Here is a 17,271-nt window from a genome sequence, read left to right as displayed (position 1 = left end):
TATTATCTAAAAACAATGGTTCAGCAAAATTATTTATTTATTTACAAAATATTTATTTTATAATTATATTAAGATATTTTAAGTTATTGTAATATTTAGTTAAATAATTACTCATAGAATAGATGTTTAATGTTTTTGTATTATATATTTTATAATATGTTATATTAATTGATAATAATGATAATGTATTTGCGATATAAAGTGTAGAGAAAAAGACTTACTATTATAAAATAATAATAATAATAATTGCATTTTCATATTTTAAAATAGGCTCTGGTTTAATATAATTTAATATTTTAATTAAAAAATACCGCGATCCAATATCGAGCCATAAACCCAAATGTTGCATATACTACTCATATAAGTTATAAGCATATCACGACTATTTTGTAATTTACCAATTCAAATAAAAACAATCGAATTATATTGACAAATTGTCGTTGAAGGGTCAAGAGAAAAATGATTTAGAGAGGAAAAATATTTTATGTTGTATTATATTATATAATGTGATTTTACAAATTGAGGAAATCGTTTAAAATATAATAAATTGTGTATAGTTTTCATCTGTTCACATAGTTTAATATATATATATTTTAATCAATTATTGAATTTCTATAATCTATAATCTATATTTCTTTTTTTTTTTTTTACAGGTTCTATTACGGGCTACGGGTACCATCGTCTATATTACATTATTATACTATACAGTGGAGCATTTATTTTATTTTCCACACTAATAGACCGAAGGAGAAAAAGAGTGTGGATTATAGATCTGTGTAAATAAATAAATAATGATTAAAAATGAACATGACTGTGATAACTGTAATGTAATAAAATAAAAATATGTATTTAAGTATTGTTTAAAAGTACGTAGTATAAATAATTTAAATTTAAAATTTAAAAATGTAAAATAATAATACATTTTTTTTCAAAAATTTCGTAGTACAAATAATCGACAGTGTCGATTCACTATATTTAAGTTTTATCACGTTCCTGTTACTTGTTAATATTATACTGTAAATCGTAGATTTGAAAAATAATATGTATATTATTATTATCAAAGCATCGTAAAAATAATTGAGCTACATGACGTAAGTGTATATTATTATTAGAATCATGTTAAAATATAAAAAATTGTTTTGTTCGTTTCGTTTGGTGATAGAAATTATGCTTATTCACCGGAAAATCATTTGGAATATGTACAAATATAATAAATTATATAAAAGATAATAAATAATATTATTAGTAGATTTTAGACACTATAAATAATAATTACAATAATAATTCAACAACTTAAAAATAGTAATAACTATGTCACGAGCGCTCGACCAACCGAAAATAAAAACAAGCACGTGCATAATATTTCGTGTAAATGAATTAGAGCGCAATTAATATGAATAATCGTACTGAGGATTTGACGTGGACATCTGAAATGATTGCGAACAATAATATATTATTATTATTATTACGTCAGATATTTCGATCGTTCGACTAAGATGCACTTTTACGTGTACTAAAAAATATTTATGACGTGGTGTTATAATTGGACGTGTAGCAGTCAGAGAGTTGCGCTTAATTATTATATTATGATGTCGCGTATTAATAATATTACACTCTCCGACGACAGCGGGGCAAAAATATGTTTGAAATCTGTTGGGATGAAAAAAAAAATTAGGAAAATACGATTTACGTCGACCGCAGACACGACACTTTAGAGTGAAATTATTGCGCGCGTGTACACGGATAATGACGCATTTATGAGGGCCAGGGGAGCCGCGACAGTTTTTGTGTTGCATTAAAATTTATGTGAGTTTCTTCTTCGTTTTTACCGTCCTAGTCAATCGACGGTTATTCGGTCCATGGCTCATTTAATGTGTCATATATATATATATAGGTATATATCATACACGATACGCACACGATTTATAGTTGGCGTTAAAATAATTGTAGTACTCGAGACCAAAATACACGTCAGTTATTGTCGTATATATAATAAAGCTGTTTCAATAGCGTTTTCACACTGAATTATATTCAATAATTAATTATTTAACTATTTCTATGCATACTTTTGCATTAGAAATCTATGAAGTACTTATTCTAAAATTCTCAAATTATTAAAAAAAAAACACAATTAGGCACCAACTATGGACTTTTAAAAAATAAATCACAGGTAAAACTTAGAAGTAAGAAGATGCATTAAAATAATTAAAATCATAAAACTCAAGTTTCCCTGAATTTTATTTTATTTTTTGATATTATACACATTTCCCGCGATCTTTTTTTAATGACTTCTATCAAAATGTCTTCGAGTGAAAAGAATTCGAATAGGTCATAATATACCCAGTAACAAAAATAAAATTGAAAAAAAATTCAATATTCATTGCCCTAATAAGCAGTGATTACTGTTAGCATAATAAGATAAATAATAATACATTTACATTTTTTGTACAAAATTAATATTTAAATGTGATAATATTATAAAATGTTTAATATACTGATTGTACTGCTTAGATACTACTTATAATTCTTTGACTGGATACTTCAGGAAATTGTGTAAACGTAGAAAGTTTTAAAATAGTGTGTGACAGTTTTTGACGTGCCAAACGAAAATTTGAAATTTAAATGGAAACTGTTAAAAGACAAATAATAATTTAAAGTGAAACTGCATATGTCATAATTATTTAAAAACGCCGTCTCAAGCGCGACTGCTTAAATGTGATCTGACGTAATTGGGTTTTAAAATATCCACATGATATTATGTATACGATATAGTAAAGGTTAACGCGTAGAAAATGCGCCATAAACTTTGTATATAATTATAATAGCTTCAAGCTTGGCATTTCCAAATCATACATTTGTTAATGTAGGTATAGCGATATTTACATAATGCACAGTCTGTGTTAAAAAAAAAAAAAAACATCCAAAAAAATGATTGTGATACACCATTTTTCATCTTATCGATCAATAAAATAATATACATTTTACCATAACGCAATGAATTTTAATAAGCAAGCAACCCGGTTCATTACTGTTTTTTAATTGTTCAATTACTGTCGGTCAGGTATTTTTATTATTATATGTACGTAGTTTAGCCATGTTATTTATATATATATGTATCTGGCATCTGCTTTTGATGTTATAATTTTAAACTACACACGAATAAAACAAACAAACGAAAACGCTTATCGGTAATAAATACTGTACAGTTAAAACGATGATGTGTATTTGAAATGTTTTTAATGATTTTTGTTTTTGCAAGTGAAAAAAGTAAAAATACATCAAACTACTAACGACCGAAATGAAACGATTGATGAAAGTTACATTTATAATAGTTTATATTATAATAATACTTACTACATTGGATAATCTATCTGTATATATAGTTATTATTATGTAAACCGAATGTGTTACAAATAACGCAATTGTATAGTAATATAACCAACTGTATGAACTACACGATGTTCGGCCCGAATGAAAGTTGAATATAATATATGATATGCACCTATATACACTATACAGATGATTTCAATGATTTGATACGACGTGACATATGTGCATTACTGCGACTCGTAGTGAAATCGAATGAAACCAACACGCAAAAAAGTAGGACAAACAAAATAATATTATATCACCGGAAAACTTGTTTTTCGAGTTTTTTTTTTTTTTTGACATTTTCGGAGGTTATAAATGTATAAAGTAATCCAAAAGTACGGTTGATTACTTACAACGATATGTGCGTCGTTCATCATTCTAGGGACGTGGCGCATGTATCATCCACGTAATATTTTATAGGTACATAAATTATGTGTTATTTAATCTTCTACCCGCGATTGTTATTCTAGACTTGCACCTATTTATTTTATGTATTTTAATTTTCGTTCCTGTAAGATACAGAAAAACAATATTCGACGTTTAAATGTACGTACAATAAATGCTGCAAATTCTATAACAATAAGTAACCGTTTAAAGCCAATTTGAAAAATTACCTTTAAATTTGACCATATTATTATAGTTATAAATTATAATAATATTATATTATTATACCAACACATCACCCAAATATATTATCACGCTTATGCATTTGTATATGTGTAGAATTATACAACTACACAGCACAACTAATGAAAATATACATAGTTATAGTGTATACAAAATAAAATTACTAATCAGTATTTAAATTTTTTATAGTTATTATTTAGTGGCGAGAATAAAATATACCTATAACGGTTTAATAAATGTATTGAACATTTAAAAATAAATAGGTAATCGACTATAAAAAAAAATACTACACATTTTTTCAATTTAACTATATTATACCATTATGTTTTTGCAAATTAATGTACATAACGTCATAATAATGTTTGAATTCATGCCGATCTCCGCCATTTTTAATCGTAGTAAAATTACAACAACGCTGTACTCAGTACATACTACATACTATTAATATGTTTTAATCAATCCGTTTATTCGATGTTTATCAATCGGTGTATTTGATGATATGGGAGGACAGTTTATTTCTGCGTATAATATATTATATATTATGCACAGACCATTTTCGATCGTATTTGGTGCACATCTATTATACTACGCATCAGACGACACGAGATTCGACGATAATATTATACATCATTATACTACATTACACACTATTGTCTTCGTTTACGCTAAACCCTTATTCAGTCTTCGTCCCAGGCGTGTTCTAAACCATGTAAACAACAAATTCAAATTAATTCCAAGCGTTTATATATATATATGTACGTAGGGTACGAGAAACAATCGTGTATAGACGGTCACGAACATATTATAGAGGAAACAATTGCAACGCACTAGTTCTGCACATCGACGCAACCTGAAAGCTTTCTTGAAAGCGTTCTTGAAAGCGTCGGCTACCGAACGATTGATCACGTTGCAAAGCACCATAATATGATTCATAGGACAAAGAATATTTAATTGTCGCAGGTACACATCTCTTCTACCCCCTTCCCACCAATATATCCATTCCCATAACACACCCCAAAACTACAATAAGACAAGACGATTATTCTCCACAAATACGGAATACTGCCGAAACAATATACTACTCGTTGACGTTTACTTAAATTCACGCTTTCTTTTCCAGTCGCCGAGCGCATAACGAAAGTTTTGAGTTAAATAATGAAAGACTGAAATTTAATTTTGAGTTAGTACATAATTATTCATACAAATATATCATACAGCTTTTGCGTTGTTACTTGTTGGCCACTGATGAACATTGAGACAATTTTAAAATGTTAGCCATAATAAATACTTTAAACTATGTTTACACTGTTTACAGCACGATAGAAGTATTTATTTAAAATAATTGCATTAGTATTAAACCAATAGTTTCATCACTCGAAAAAGGCACAGTCGATAAATAATGTTTTAAAATATAATTTTACTGCACAAATGGTAAATAACGTCACATGTAATTATATTCATAGTAATATTATATCATATAAACATTAATCTATAACGTGTCGGAATAAAATATTTTATGCCAAATGCTAACAAAAAGTTAAAACTGACCGAAAATAGTATTATTTCAGTTAAAAGATTTTCCTTAACTAAGCATATTCCAAACGTGTATAATAAAATTAAGTTTATCAACAATTTTTACGATAGGTACATCACAAAGTCTTCTAAAAACAATAATAATATAATAGTTTTATGGCAATAACGTGTTTGCAAGTATTAATTACGTAAATATAATATGTTTTTAAGCAATAACTATTTTTCTTGATAATTATCAACTTGATATATTCCTATAATTGTTATATTTTATAAACCTATTATACAGAGTATAGACCTATTTTGGATTAGTAAAAAATTAATTAATTCAGGAAAAATTCGTGAAAAACCTTTCAGTCTTTTTTTTGAAGATCTGGAAATGTTACAAAACTCTGTTGTATTCATAACTTTTGTATGCATTATATCTATAGTAGTTGGACGTTTAAAATCTTATTAGGTACTATACATATTACATACACTATCACATTTTTATTGTGCGTGTTCTGTGAGAAACACTTATAATAGAATGTATTGCTAATAATTATGTCGTTAAAGAAATATAAAAGTACATTATGCTGATTATTTTATCAGTTTATTTCTGATCAATAGAGACAGCTGAAGTTTTAATATAATATTTCTAAAAAAAAATATATTATATATAAACAATAAGGTAACAAAAAAAATAGTTATTTTAAATTCGGAGGTAAATAATATACTACCTGCCTACTGTTTACATACTGTTGACTATAGCTACAGAGGGCTTAAACATTAATGGAAGTATAGGTAAGTCTTATTAAAACATTTACGTTTCGACAATACGTAGATACACTTTATATGTATACCCATTCATTACATTGCCGTCTACCAGACTACATTGTAGAAGTACGTACAGACAAAACTTTTTGTTACCAGTCATTTAAACCGTCTGTTCAATATCGTAAACACTTAAAGAAAGAGAGAGAGAGAGAGAAAGAGAGATGGATGACGACCACCTAAAGATATTTTATTCACCCACAGCTACACCTGCAGGATCGCAAACTTACGAAGTAAGTGAATTCCGTATGCAAATTAAGCCTAAGTATAGTGTTTAATAATATACTCTCTCGTACACATAATCTCGTTTTAAGGATTATACTTACCCGAATAGATCGTTTTAAATTATAGTGCTTTCTAATGGTATCTAATACATTAGAAACGCATTGTATTTAGCTGCAGAATAATATATTAATCATCTACACGATTAAAAATTATTTGCATTTTAGATTCGAGTTGTATTCCTCATAATAATAATATATTATACTTAAGAATGCAACTACGGTGAAAAATATTCCAAGTTAAATTACCCACATTGTAATGATATAAAATGATGTGAAATTGAATAAAAAACAGCGAAATTATTTATGGGGAAAACATACCTACATTCTTGCGATTAAAGCATATTTTATCATATAATACATTAAACGTAGGTAGGTATGTCAAACAGTTTTACTGAAAAAATAATTTATTTCATAATCATAATATTTAAATATTTAATTGTATGCAAAATTTTGTCTCGAGCTGTCATTTAAAAGAAATTACACAAAAGTTACAGTTAGTAGATAGCAGCTATGTACCTAAGCTATAAGATTTTCGATAAAATGAAAGCCAAAAAGCCATGTAATGATTACACTTGAAAAGAGTTAATTACAAAATTAATAACAAAAATCCTTAGAAGACAGAAATCAGATTTCAAACATTTTTCCGACGGCGTTATAGGCTTAAGAGAAGGGGTTTGAAAAATAAATCCTTGGAAGAAACCCTGCCGACTGCAATGCAAAGTATGATATTTTCAAGCATATTTTTGTTTTAAAATGTATGAAATGCACCCGAATTTAGGGTTCTACAATGTAATTCAACACTCAGAAAAAAATATAAGCCGTATATAATTAAATAAACTCTGCGTTGGGAGTTGTAATTATATTTTTCCGCTCCCCCCACAACATTGGTGCCGGGTTTCCTATTGCAGCAGATACCTGTATAGCTAAACGTAATAAGAAAATGATAAGATGTACGAACGATCTAATAAATTATTAGTCTACGTCGTCGTATTGATGAAGTAATAATTTAACAATAACAATATTGCATAAACGATTGACGGGCGCGACCTATAGACAATATATTATATTATTATATTCAGTCGATTGCGTCAGAACAGGAGGACAGCTGCAACAGCTGCCCTGCCACGTCAAGTAACGGACGATGGTTTTCGATAAAACGAGAAAATTCGAACTGTATGGCAGAATACCTTTCAGAAAAACTCGTGTAGGGATTCGAACGTTACCTATATATATAATATATCGTGTATACAATAACACATGGGAATGGAGGGAAAAAAACCTAGGCCTATAGAATGGGGTTTTCGCTTATATTGTCCTAGTCGAGACGACGACTACAATGATGTCCCTCCTTTCCGTCGAGACGACGATGTCCTTTTCCTGCGCTTGACACGCGATGGGAAGGAAAAAAATTGTTTTCTTTATTTGTTTATTTTCTTTTCCCCTTCCCGACAACCATCTTGACATATATATACGTATGCACCACGAATAATCTATTAAACTTTTCCCGTCCAAGACGTCGCAGAAAGCACGACGACAGTAAAATAATAATAACTACGACTAAACATGTATATATAAGCATAAAATGACAATATATTAACGTCTTTCCGGACCTTATTCGTGTGTACAAAGTCTATATATTATTATGTAGTGCTACCATAGAGACTGGATGAGCTGCAACTGCAATACTAGTTATACGTAATATATTATTATTATTTACTATTATTTTATTATTTACAAGTTAGCGACATAGGTAGTCAAACGCGACGTCGGCTCACAAAGTAAAACGGAGATTAGCTAATTACGTGTGTAAACTAAATTGAACGAGAAAAATAAACAAGGTTGCCCAACACAAGGCTGGGAGAGGGTCCAAAGGTCTAGACCCCCCTCCCCCCGACATTTTTAAAAGTAGAAATATTTAACGTAAATTATAGATAAAAATGACAAGTGTTCAGTATCTACATATTTAAAAAACATGTACCTATACCATGATGTTAACTTTCTCCAAAGAGATGGCGTTTTTTATTCTGTTATAGAATCACAGTAAATGTTTTTCACATGAAGGATTTGTGAAAAAAATTAGAGGATTACAGCCTATAGGTATATTCTTGAAATTTATCGTTTCCCTAACATTTAAGATAAAGACTTAACCTCTACTTTTGTTAATATTTTTTTACTCTTAAGCCAGTTATCGAAATTCAAAGTTTACTGAACTAGAAAACATAATTTTTTTTTAGTATAATATAATATAGGTAGTATAATATTCGTTGTTACAATTATTATATAGTATATAATATATACTATTTAAAAACTGAGTACGTAAATTTAAAATTGGATTATGAGCAATCATGATATGAAACTTTTATCATTTATGAATCAGATAATTGTAATAATACATTTCGATTATCCTCGGATAGAAACGTAACTTAAAAGGTCAATTTTATTAAATTTCTGTAGATACAAAGTGTATCATATTTTTATATTACGAATTCGACAATTTGTTCTAGATTGTTTGTTTAACATTTCAAACAATATAATATTATATATTACAGAACTATTATAGTTAATTTTCAAAAAAAAAAAAAAAATATTAGTTTATAAAATAATTAAATAACTTTATTTATTTGAAATTGTTATACAAAATATTTATATTTACGGTGAGATTTATAATTAATATTCATTTTTATTATTTATAAAATTGCATATACATTTTTTGGGGATAAAAGGGGAGCAAAATCATATGTTTGTACCCTTATGTTTTAAAAAATGGAGCAATACCTCTCAGTTCTTATGCCACTGAATTAGTAAAGTATAATAAATCAGTGATTAGCGCAAGGATGATCAAAATTTTACGTAGCAGATAAATTTTTCTCGTTAAAATGATACGCAAAACTAAAAATGTACATATAGCATATCATTTTAATCATTTTATAAAATATTGTATCATATAAGATAGTTGCACCGTAACCGCTCTATCGCTAATGACGGGGCGCTTGTGTCTGGCATGCATGTTGGGGGTCATGTTTGTTGTAAATCCTCTCGGCAGCCAAACAGTAAAAACGTTCAGTCCGGAAATCGGAAGTGCAAATAAAGCACAGTATGAGGGTGCATAAAAGCTCTTATATAACGACTTTTTCCCGAAATCAGAATTTTCGAGTGTTACGTATGTTGTATTACATGTGGCGTGTAAACTACATTTATACACCCTGCGGTGAAATGACAACAACGACACAATCTTGACTAGTACCTAAGAATGGACGATTTGCAATTATGCTATGTTAAAGTGAACGAGGGTGTCCGACTTTCATGGAAAAAATTTAAAAATGTTTAGTTTAACAATCTATAGAGTTTCTTGATGATATCTGAGTAATATACCTACTATATTAAAATCGATATACACCGTTGATAACTATATCATTTGTCTATTAGTTAATCGTATTGCTGTCTGATAATTATTATCAACAATAATAATTAATGTTATTTTTTAGTATCCACCATAGACTTATCGTTATCATATTATTTTTTTATAATAGCAGTACAATTACAACTAATAATATTATGATGTTTTTACAGTAAATAGGCATTTCACTTTTTCAAATTGAAATATTTTTTTACTTTACGGAATTTATAGTTATGAAGATTTATTAAATTTACAGGATATTACGTTGTTTTTGCTTTATCGATTTATTTGTTTTTATTTAAATCGATCTTATAAGTTTTTTTATTGATAGTTGTGTATGTAATAGTGTATATGCTGCTGCTATTTTTTTTTACATTTTAGTGATGTGGGAAAAGGAGGGTAAATTCTTACATAGTAAAACCCGCGGTATTCTTATAATATTGTTATATCGTTTTACGTTCTTATAATATATGTATACGTATTGTACTTAAATATTTTCTTATAATATATTACGTATTTTGTTGAAAAAGGTAAAAGTATTTTGATGGGTTAAAAGTATATATAATATTAAAAATTTTTTTTTACAGATTATTGATTTGTACAACATTGTATTAAAAATATGATGCGGAATGGTGTATTATTATTACTACTCAAAAACTAGGTTGAAATAAAAATACCTTGTATTATAAACTATAATTGTCATAAAAAATATTGGATTCAACACTACACAATCCCATTATTTGAAATTGTGAAAATATTTTTTGTAATTTGCGTAATTTTATTTTGATGTAAAACCAAAATAAAAATCATAATATTTTATTTTTATTAATCATCATACAACTTTATAGACTAATATAATACTTATATTAATGATAATATTTTTTACCTAGCTTATAGGAAACTTTCATCAAGTTGAAAACCACCAAACCGTTACTGAAGTTGCATATAAAATCTATGTAGAGAAATGACACTCATATAAATAACAAATTTACAAACATATGTATGCAATTTAGTGACAGAGAACACTGGTAGAAGCATTCAGTATTGTGGGTACTGAAACTACAAAGGTTTCTTAAACAACCAATGGATATTATCAATAATTAAATTACCCTATAATTAAAAATATATTTGAGTTTTGTGTATAATAATTTATAACTATTTTCATTTTAGAAAATAATCGGTCTCCAAGATAACTATAAATAGCCGAAGACATTAGGTATAATATTTCAACCAATAAATCAAAAAAAAAAAAAATCATCCGGAACATTTTGGGATATAATAAGTATAATAACATGTACAACACAATAAAGAAATGTAAACGTTTTCATTGACGACGTAACGGCTGCGGCTAGACGTCGCCATCCTAAATCTATGTGTGCAACGTTTACGAACGACTATGTATGTGTGTGTGTATGCTCGGGATAGATATGGTTACATGTTTTGAGGAGGCAAAAAAAAAAAATAATAAGAATGATCATAATAATAAGAAAAGCAATAATTATTATCGAGCTAGTCGTTTCCGGGAAAATGGCGTATGACAGTGTAGTGTAACTGCGACGGCAAAACAAGTCTTTGCAATGGACGTTTACGTCTCGCGTAATATAAAGCGACGTTTATAGAGGGGGACTTGCGAGTCGTCGTCACATCGAGGGGTTGTTTATGACGAAGGCCAAACTTTCGTTTCCCTGTTATAAGGGCTCAATACGCACACACGCTTGTGGTGACGATTGTCACAAAGTATAGTCTCCAGGGGAGGGGGGATGAAAGTGAAAAAGAGAGTGTTTACGATTTTATGAGTGTGAAAAAAGCGTAAGTATATATATATATACTTTTATATAAGACCTATACAGTCCCGTTTCCGTGACATTCAACCAAGATACCTATATGTATAGAAGAGCTGATTTCGCGAATACCTCCTAATGAACCGGTGGCAGTGCGGTTGGGGAGTAGTTTTGTCGGTAGAGATCGAAGTTAGCCATTTGGAGAGGGTGAGCAAGAATGGTAGGTTCTAGAAAGAGTGGTCGTAAACTTCCTGAAAGCACTTCCGGTCTTAGCCACGTCGCCACTGCCGTTCGACACAAATGCGAGCAATTAATAACGATACGCAGCGATCACTCGGTGGAATTCATACATATATATATATAAATGTATAAAGAACAAATATAGGTCGATGGCGATTAAGTGCAATTTATTCGTATCATAATGTATAAGGGTCGTAATAGGTGTAACACGTAGTAAATAGTAGAAATAAGACTTGGGGGGTGGCAGTGGTACTAAGAGTAAGTTCCAACACCTATAGCTATATTATGTTATAGGTTCATAAAAACGAAAATTATTTCACGTTTTAAGTTTTAACGAGTATACCTATGACTAAATTTAATAAAATATGATCATGATCGACTTTTCAACACTATCAAATTTAATTCAACATTATTATACACCACGGATTGTATGAGTGATGGTTTTTCAATTTTCTACTGACACATTTTATACAGATATCGGGTTAAAATATTCAATGTAAATTGTAAGTACAGAGTACTTGAACATGTACTATTGTACTATTTTTCCAATACTGTAACGGTTCAAAGTTTTGATTTCGATTTTTGACTAACTAAAATATTATGCTACATCGAATTTTCTTACACTAAAATTATAATTTTTAATGTCGATAATATCATATGCAACATTGGACTCGATTAGGTTAGCAATAATCACAAATATTTCCAAGATTACAAGTTTCACTACCTATAACTAGTAAAAATGCTACACAAGTAGATAAAATTGAACAGTAAAGTATGGATATATTTAATACATACAACAACACTATATATTTTCAGTCATAAGTAAGTATAAGTATTCGAACACTTGTTAAAAAAAATAAAAAATAAAAAAATAATAATAATAGTTGACAGTTGTTATAGTATAGCCTTACATATACGTCACAACTATATAAATTGGGGAAAAACAAATCATAAATATTATTGTATTCTTTATTTGTATGAGTATGAGATATATGTAGCTAAAAACTTGTTTTTGTACTATTAAAAATGATGTAAGGGTTGTTAAAATAATATAATGTGTGTATATTCTAAAAAAGGTGAGCGTTTAATTCGTAGTGAATTTGTGGTTAAACGATATTATAATAACACTACCTATTATAAATAATAATAATATTTCGAAATTTAATAAAAAGTTATATTGTGTTCCCTTCAAATTATTTTTTTTCATATTTCAACACTTTTTTTTTAACAACGTAAAATAAGAAAATAATAGCACAATCTTCATTGTATAATATATTGTTTTTTGAGAAATGAAAAAAAATAAAAATTACTTAAGATAAGTGCGAATAGACGCATCAACGAATAATTTGCGATACAAAACAGTCTTAGTTAGTATAAAAACGAAAGAATAAAATCATAATAAAAAAATAAGAAGTCGGCGTTGTCTGGTATTATTATTTATTTTTTTATTTTTAATATAGATAACATCTTTGGTGGCGCCATTGCTTTTAAAATTAAGTAAAAACTCTATTAACAATATTTATTCTGTTTAAAATAATTTTGAATGGCGAAAAATATTACAATATAAATCACAATGTTATAAAATCTAATAAAAATTAACATGTATTATCGCAGCGTGATAATTGTTATACAAAAATGGTAGATCTGGAATAAATATTGAAACTTATGCTATAAAAAAATATTTGGCGTTCAGTTAACCCTCGTGCATACAAGATAGAAAACAAATATAATCCATAGTCACTAGTTCAATTTATATAATAACTCTAACTAATGTAAAAATATTGTTTATTTTGTTACTATGGAAAATAGTTCAATAACAAAAAAATACTAACATGGGTATTTAAAATTATTTGTAGGAAACATTATATGAATCAAAAAATCATATTTACCACTGGTATGTATTTTAAAATCATCGGAAATAATAATAATTTGTATCGTATAGCAACACTAAAGCAAATATTTAAAATGATTTAAATAAAAACCATTAACTGGTATAGTTTTCAATGGCACTATCTAATTTTAAGCTAACATTATTATACACGATATTTATATATATATACACTAATAATAATATCATAAACAATAGTAATAATAATATTTAACGCCATAGTTCTTATTTTCAACGAATGTTTTATTCATGTTCTTGGGACACATAATATAATATAGTGACTATATATTATTTTATTTACGGTTTGCAAGCCTATGTTAAAAGTATTTTTAGTATTTTTCTCACCGTTATTTTATTGTTTTTCTAGTTAATAAAAAAATACATATTTTATGTACCTAGCACGTATATGAGTGCTGGTCTAAAAACGATTGAAAACTTTTCAAGTCTGAGAGTGCTTGACTTGGACGGGATAATGGTATCATAAAAAATAAAATATAGAATTTTGGAAGCTTGATTCAGTGGGTTATATCTACTTATCAATAGATTTTAAACGTGCAAAAATGTATGATAACACACATCGATAAAAATATGTCAACAATAATAATAATACACACACGCGTGTCTAAGCGCATACAGTATAAAATCAGTGAACCAGAATTGTATTTCAAATAAAAAACAATACTTATTCAATTTATTATTTTATGGCTTTATGTACTTAAATAAAAAAAAAAATTGATAAAATAAACTACCGACTTAAAAATAATTAATTTGATATTTTATAATAATAACTACTAAACCTATAATTTAACCATTTTCACTCATTTTTTTTAATTAAAACTTAAAAAAATAAATACAATTCTGTTAAGTAAACTTGTTATTTGTAATATAATATATTATATAAGTAAATAATAAAATGTCTATTGAATAAACCCTTTTGGAAAATGACATAGCAAAAGGATGTATTTTTTTCATTGGAACGCAATTCATTTGAATGCAGCCAATAAAATATGCTATGGTCAAAGAGTTTTACGTGATGAGAGTTAATATTTATGTATCATGTGGAATAGAGATTCCAGTTATCAAATACTCATCATATTTTAGTATATTATATGCAAGGTGAAAATGTATAAAAAAAAATCAGATTTGTTTTAAATATTTACTTTGGTGAAAAACGGTTTCGTCAACTGAATTTTGTATCATTTTATGTTAAATTCATCTGCATTATATATGTGAATGCGATCGGTTTATCGGTTATTCATGGTAATGTCAGGGAAAATGTACAATTATACTCTAGGAAACATGGAAGCGATAACCACAAGGAGCTCCACGATCTAAATAATTTATTTTGTGTCTCGATTGGAACTTGTGTCAGACGAGTTCTATAAATACACGTACATATTATTATTATATTCATATATACAGTGAGATTACGATGAGTGGAAACATACAACAACTAAGTGCAAACTTAATATATTTTAATTTTGTTTTTTTTAGACAACTAATATACATAATTATATACCACTAAACACCTTTTAATATAATTAGACTATTTTTTTAACAATTTATTTTGCGCATGCGGACAACATTTTTTTTCTAATTACAAATTTATTATTGATTTTTTTTTTTTAATTTTAGTAATTTTTCTTCCAAGTTAATAACAGTTTGAATGTTATTACATGTTTTCAAGTAATTAATATGTATAATATGTATCCAGAAGCACTGAATATCTATAGGTAAGTATTTATTATACGTAGATGTCGAGTAGCATTTGATAAGCTGATTGAGGAAGGTTTTGTAAAAATACATATGGAATGTTGTCAGATTCAGGGGAAGATTAAATAACATCATAACTATATCATAATATTCATGTTTGTTTAAAAGAGTGTAAGTAAATGGACACGCGTTGTATAGGTAGTAAACTAGTAAACCTGCACACGATGACACGAACTCACGACACTCACTCCCATACACCGCCGCAGTATCCTGACTTTCAAAATGGCTTGGGGTGACTCAACCTAGTCACTAAATGATTCAACTTAGTGCTCGCAAATTAAAATCAAATAGGTGCATAGGTAATTGACGTAAAATACGAGTATTACGTGGTCGATATACTGCACGACTAGCCGTCACCACGAAGACGGAAGAATACGCGTAAATAATTAAATAGTTTGCATGTCACGTGAGTTAGGTGAGGACGTAATGTTTTAATGACAATCGAAGTAAACTTGTGGTAGTTATATATAATTTACTGTAGGTATATGAGATTATTGTATTATTAAACCACTTTCTATTAATATACATTATAACATTAAAAAATTTCGCAGTTTTTTTTCCTCGAACGTATATCATGATTGACTTGTGGTAATGTTTTGTACCTTACCGTATACTACTATAATATTATTTTTAAGTATGAGATACTAATTTAACAACAAAAATTATTTATATGATTTTATTTTGAAAAAATAAAAATAAATTTGTTTCCTTAAATACTTAAAAATGTACCTATACAAATACAATTAATTGACGTGTTTTATATCTGAAGTCAAAATGTAAAATATGGATTTGTTATTTCTTTCAAACAGTATTCATACTTACTATTTACTATATTACAGTACGTTGATATGTATAGTTATTAATAAATCAAGATCACTCAATATTTCTTTTAAAAATAGACTTTTTCAAATTCTGATTTAAAATTGTTATATACAATATATTATATTTATTTTTATAGAAATACAAACTACTCAATTATTAAGTAATATTTTTGTAGTTGTTATTACTTACCTTATACGTAATATGTATTCAACGAACTTTTAGTCATTAATCTTGTTCGATTTGTAAGACTTTTATTATAGGTTCATTGATAATAAAAACTTTGATGATCTTAATCATTGTTTTATTTAGCAATGTTTAATAATCCTAATAATACAATCTGATAGAATAATTACAACACAATCGTAATATATTTATCCTGTGGATTAAAAATTCATTATTTAATTTTGTTATCATACCGTATGCACAAAATATATTTTTGATTGATTTGTTTTTAATAGTATGCTTTTTTCAATTTTTTTTTTTTAATTAATATTTTATGAATTATATTTCTCTTTGTTCATATACTTCTTCGTTAATGTTTCAATGTGTACAACGATTAAATTAACGTCAGTGAAACCAAGCGAACAAACTGTTTGGATTATAAATATATATATATTAATAGTGATAATACAATTCGGTAGAATCTTCACTTATACAACATTTATAATAATGATAATAATAATGTATATTAATGTAAATATATTACTGTTCACTTGTACTGAGTGTATTTTGTTTTTACCCAAA

General features: G+C 27.6%; 1 protein-coding gene across 1 annotated transcript in view; it reads left to right on the top strand.

The window, feature by feature from the left end:
• LOC114125260 (uncharacterized) overlaps window positions 1-977 on the top strand; it is a 59,320-nt gene extending 58,343 nt beyond the window's left edge. Inside the window, exon 10 of the mRNA XM_050199252.1 lies at window positions 654-977. Within this exon, the coding sequence (XP_050055209.1) occupies window positions 654-784 (131 nt within the window). The 3' untranslated portion in view covers window positions 785-977. The remainder of the gene's footprint in view (window positions 1-653) is intronic.
• The last annotated feature ends 16,294 nt before the right edge of the window (window positions 978-17,271 follow it).

This window comes from Aphis gossypii, chromosome 2, assembly GCF_020184175.1.
Source record: "Aphis gossypii isolate Hap1 chromosome 2, ASM2018417v2, whole genome shotgun sequence".
Classification (NCBI taxonomy): Eukaryota; Metazoa; Arthropoda; class Insecta; order Hemiptera; family Aphididae; genus Aphis; species Aphis gossypii.
This window is presented reverse-complemented; position numbering and strand designations above follow the sequence as displayed.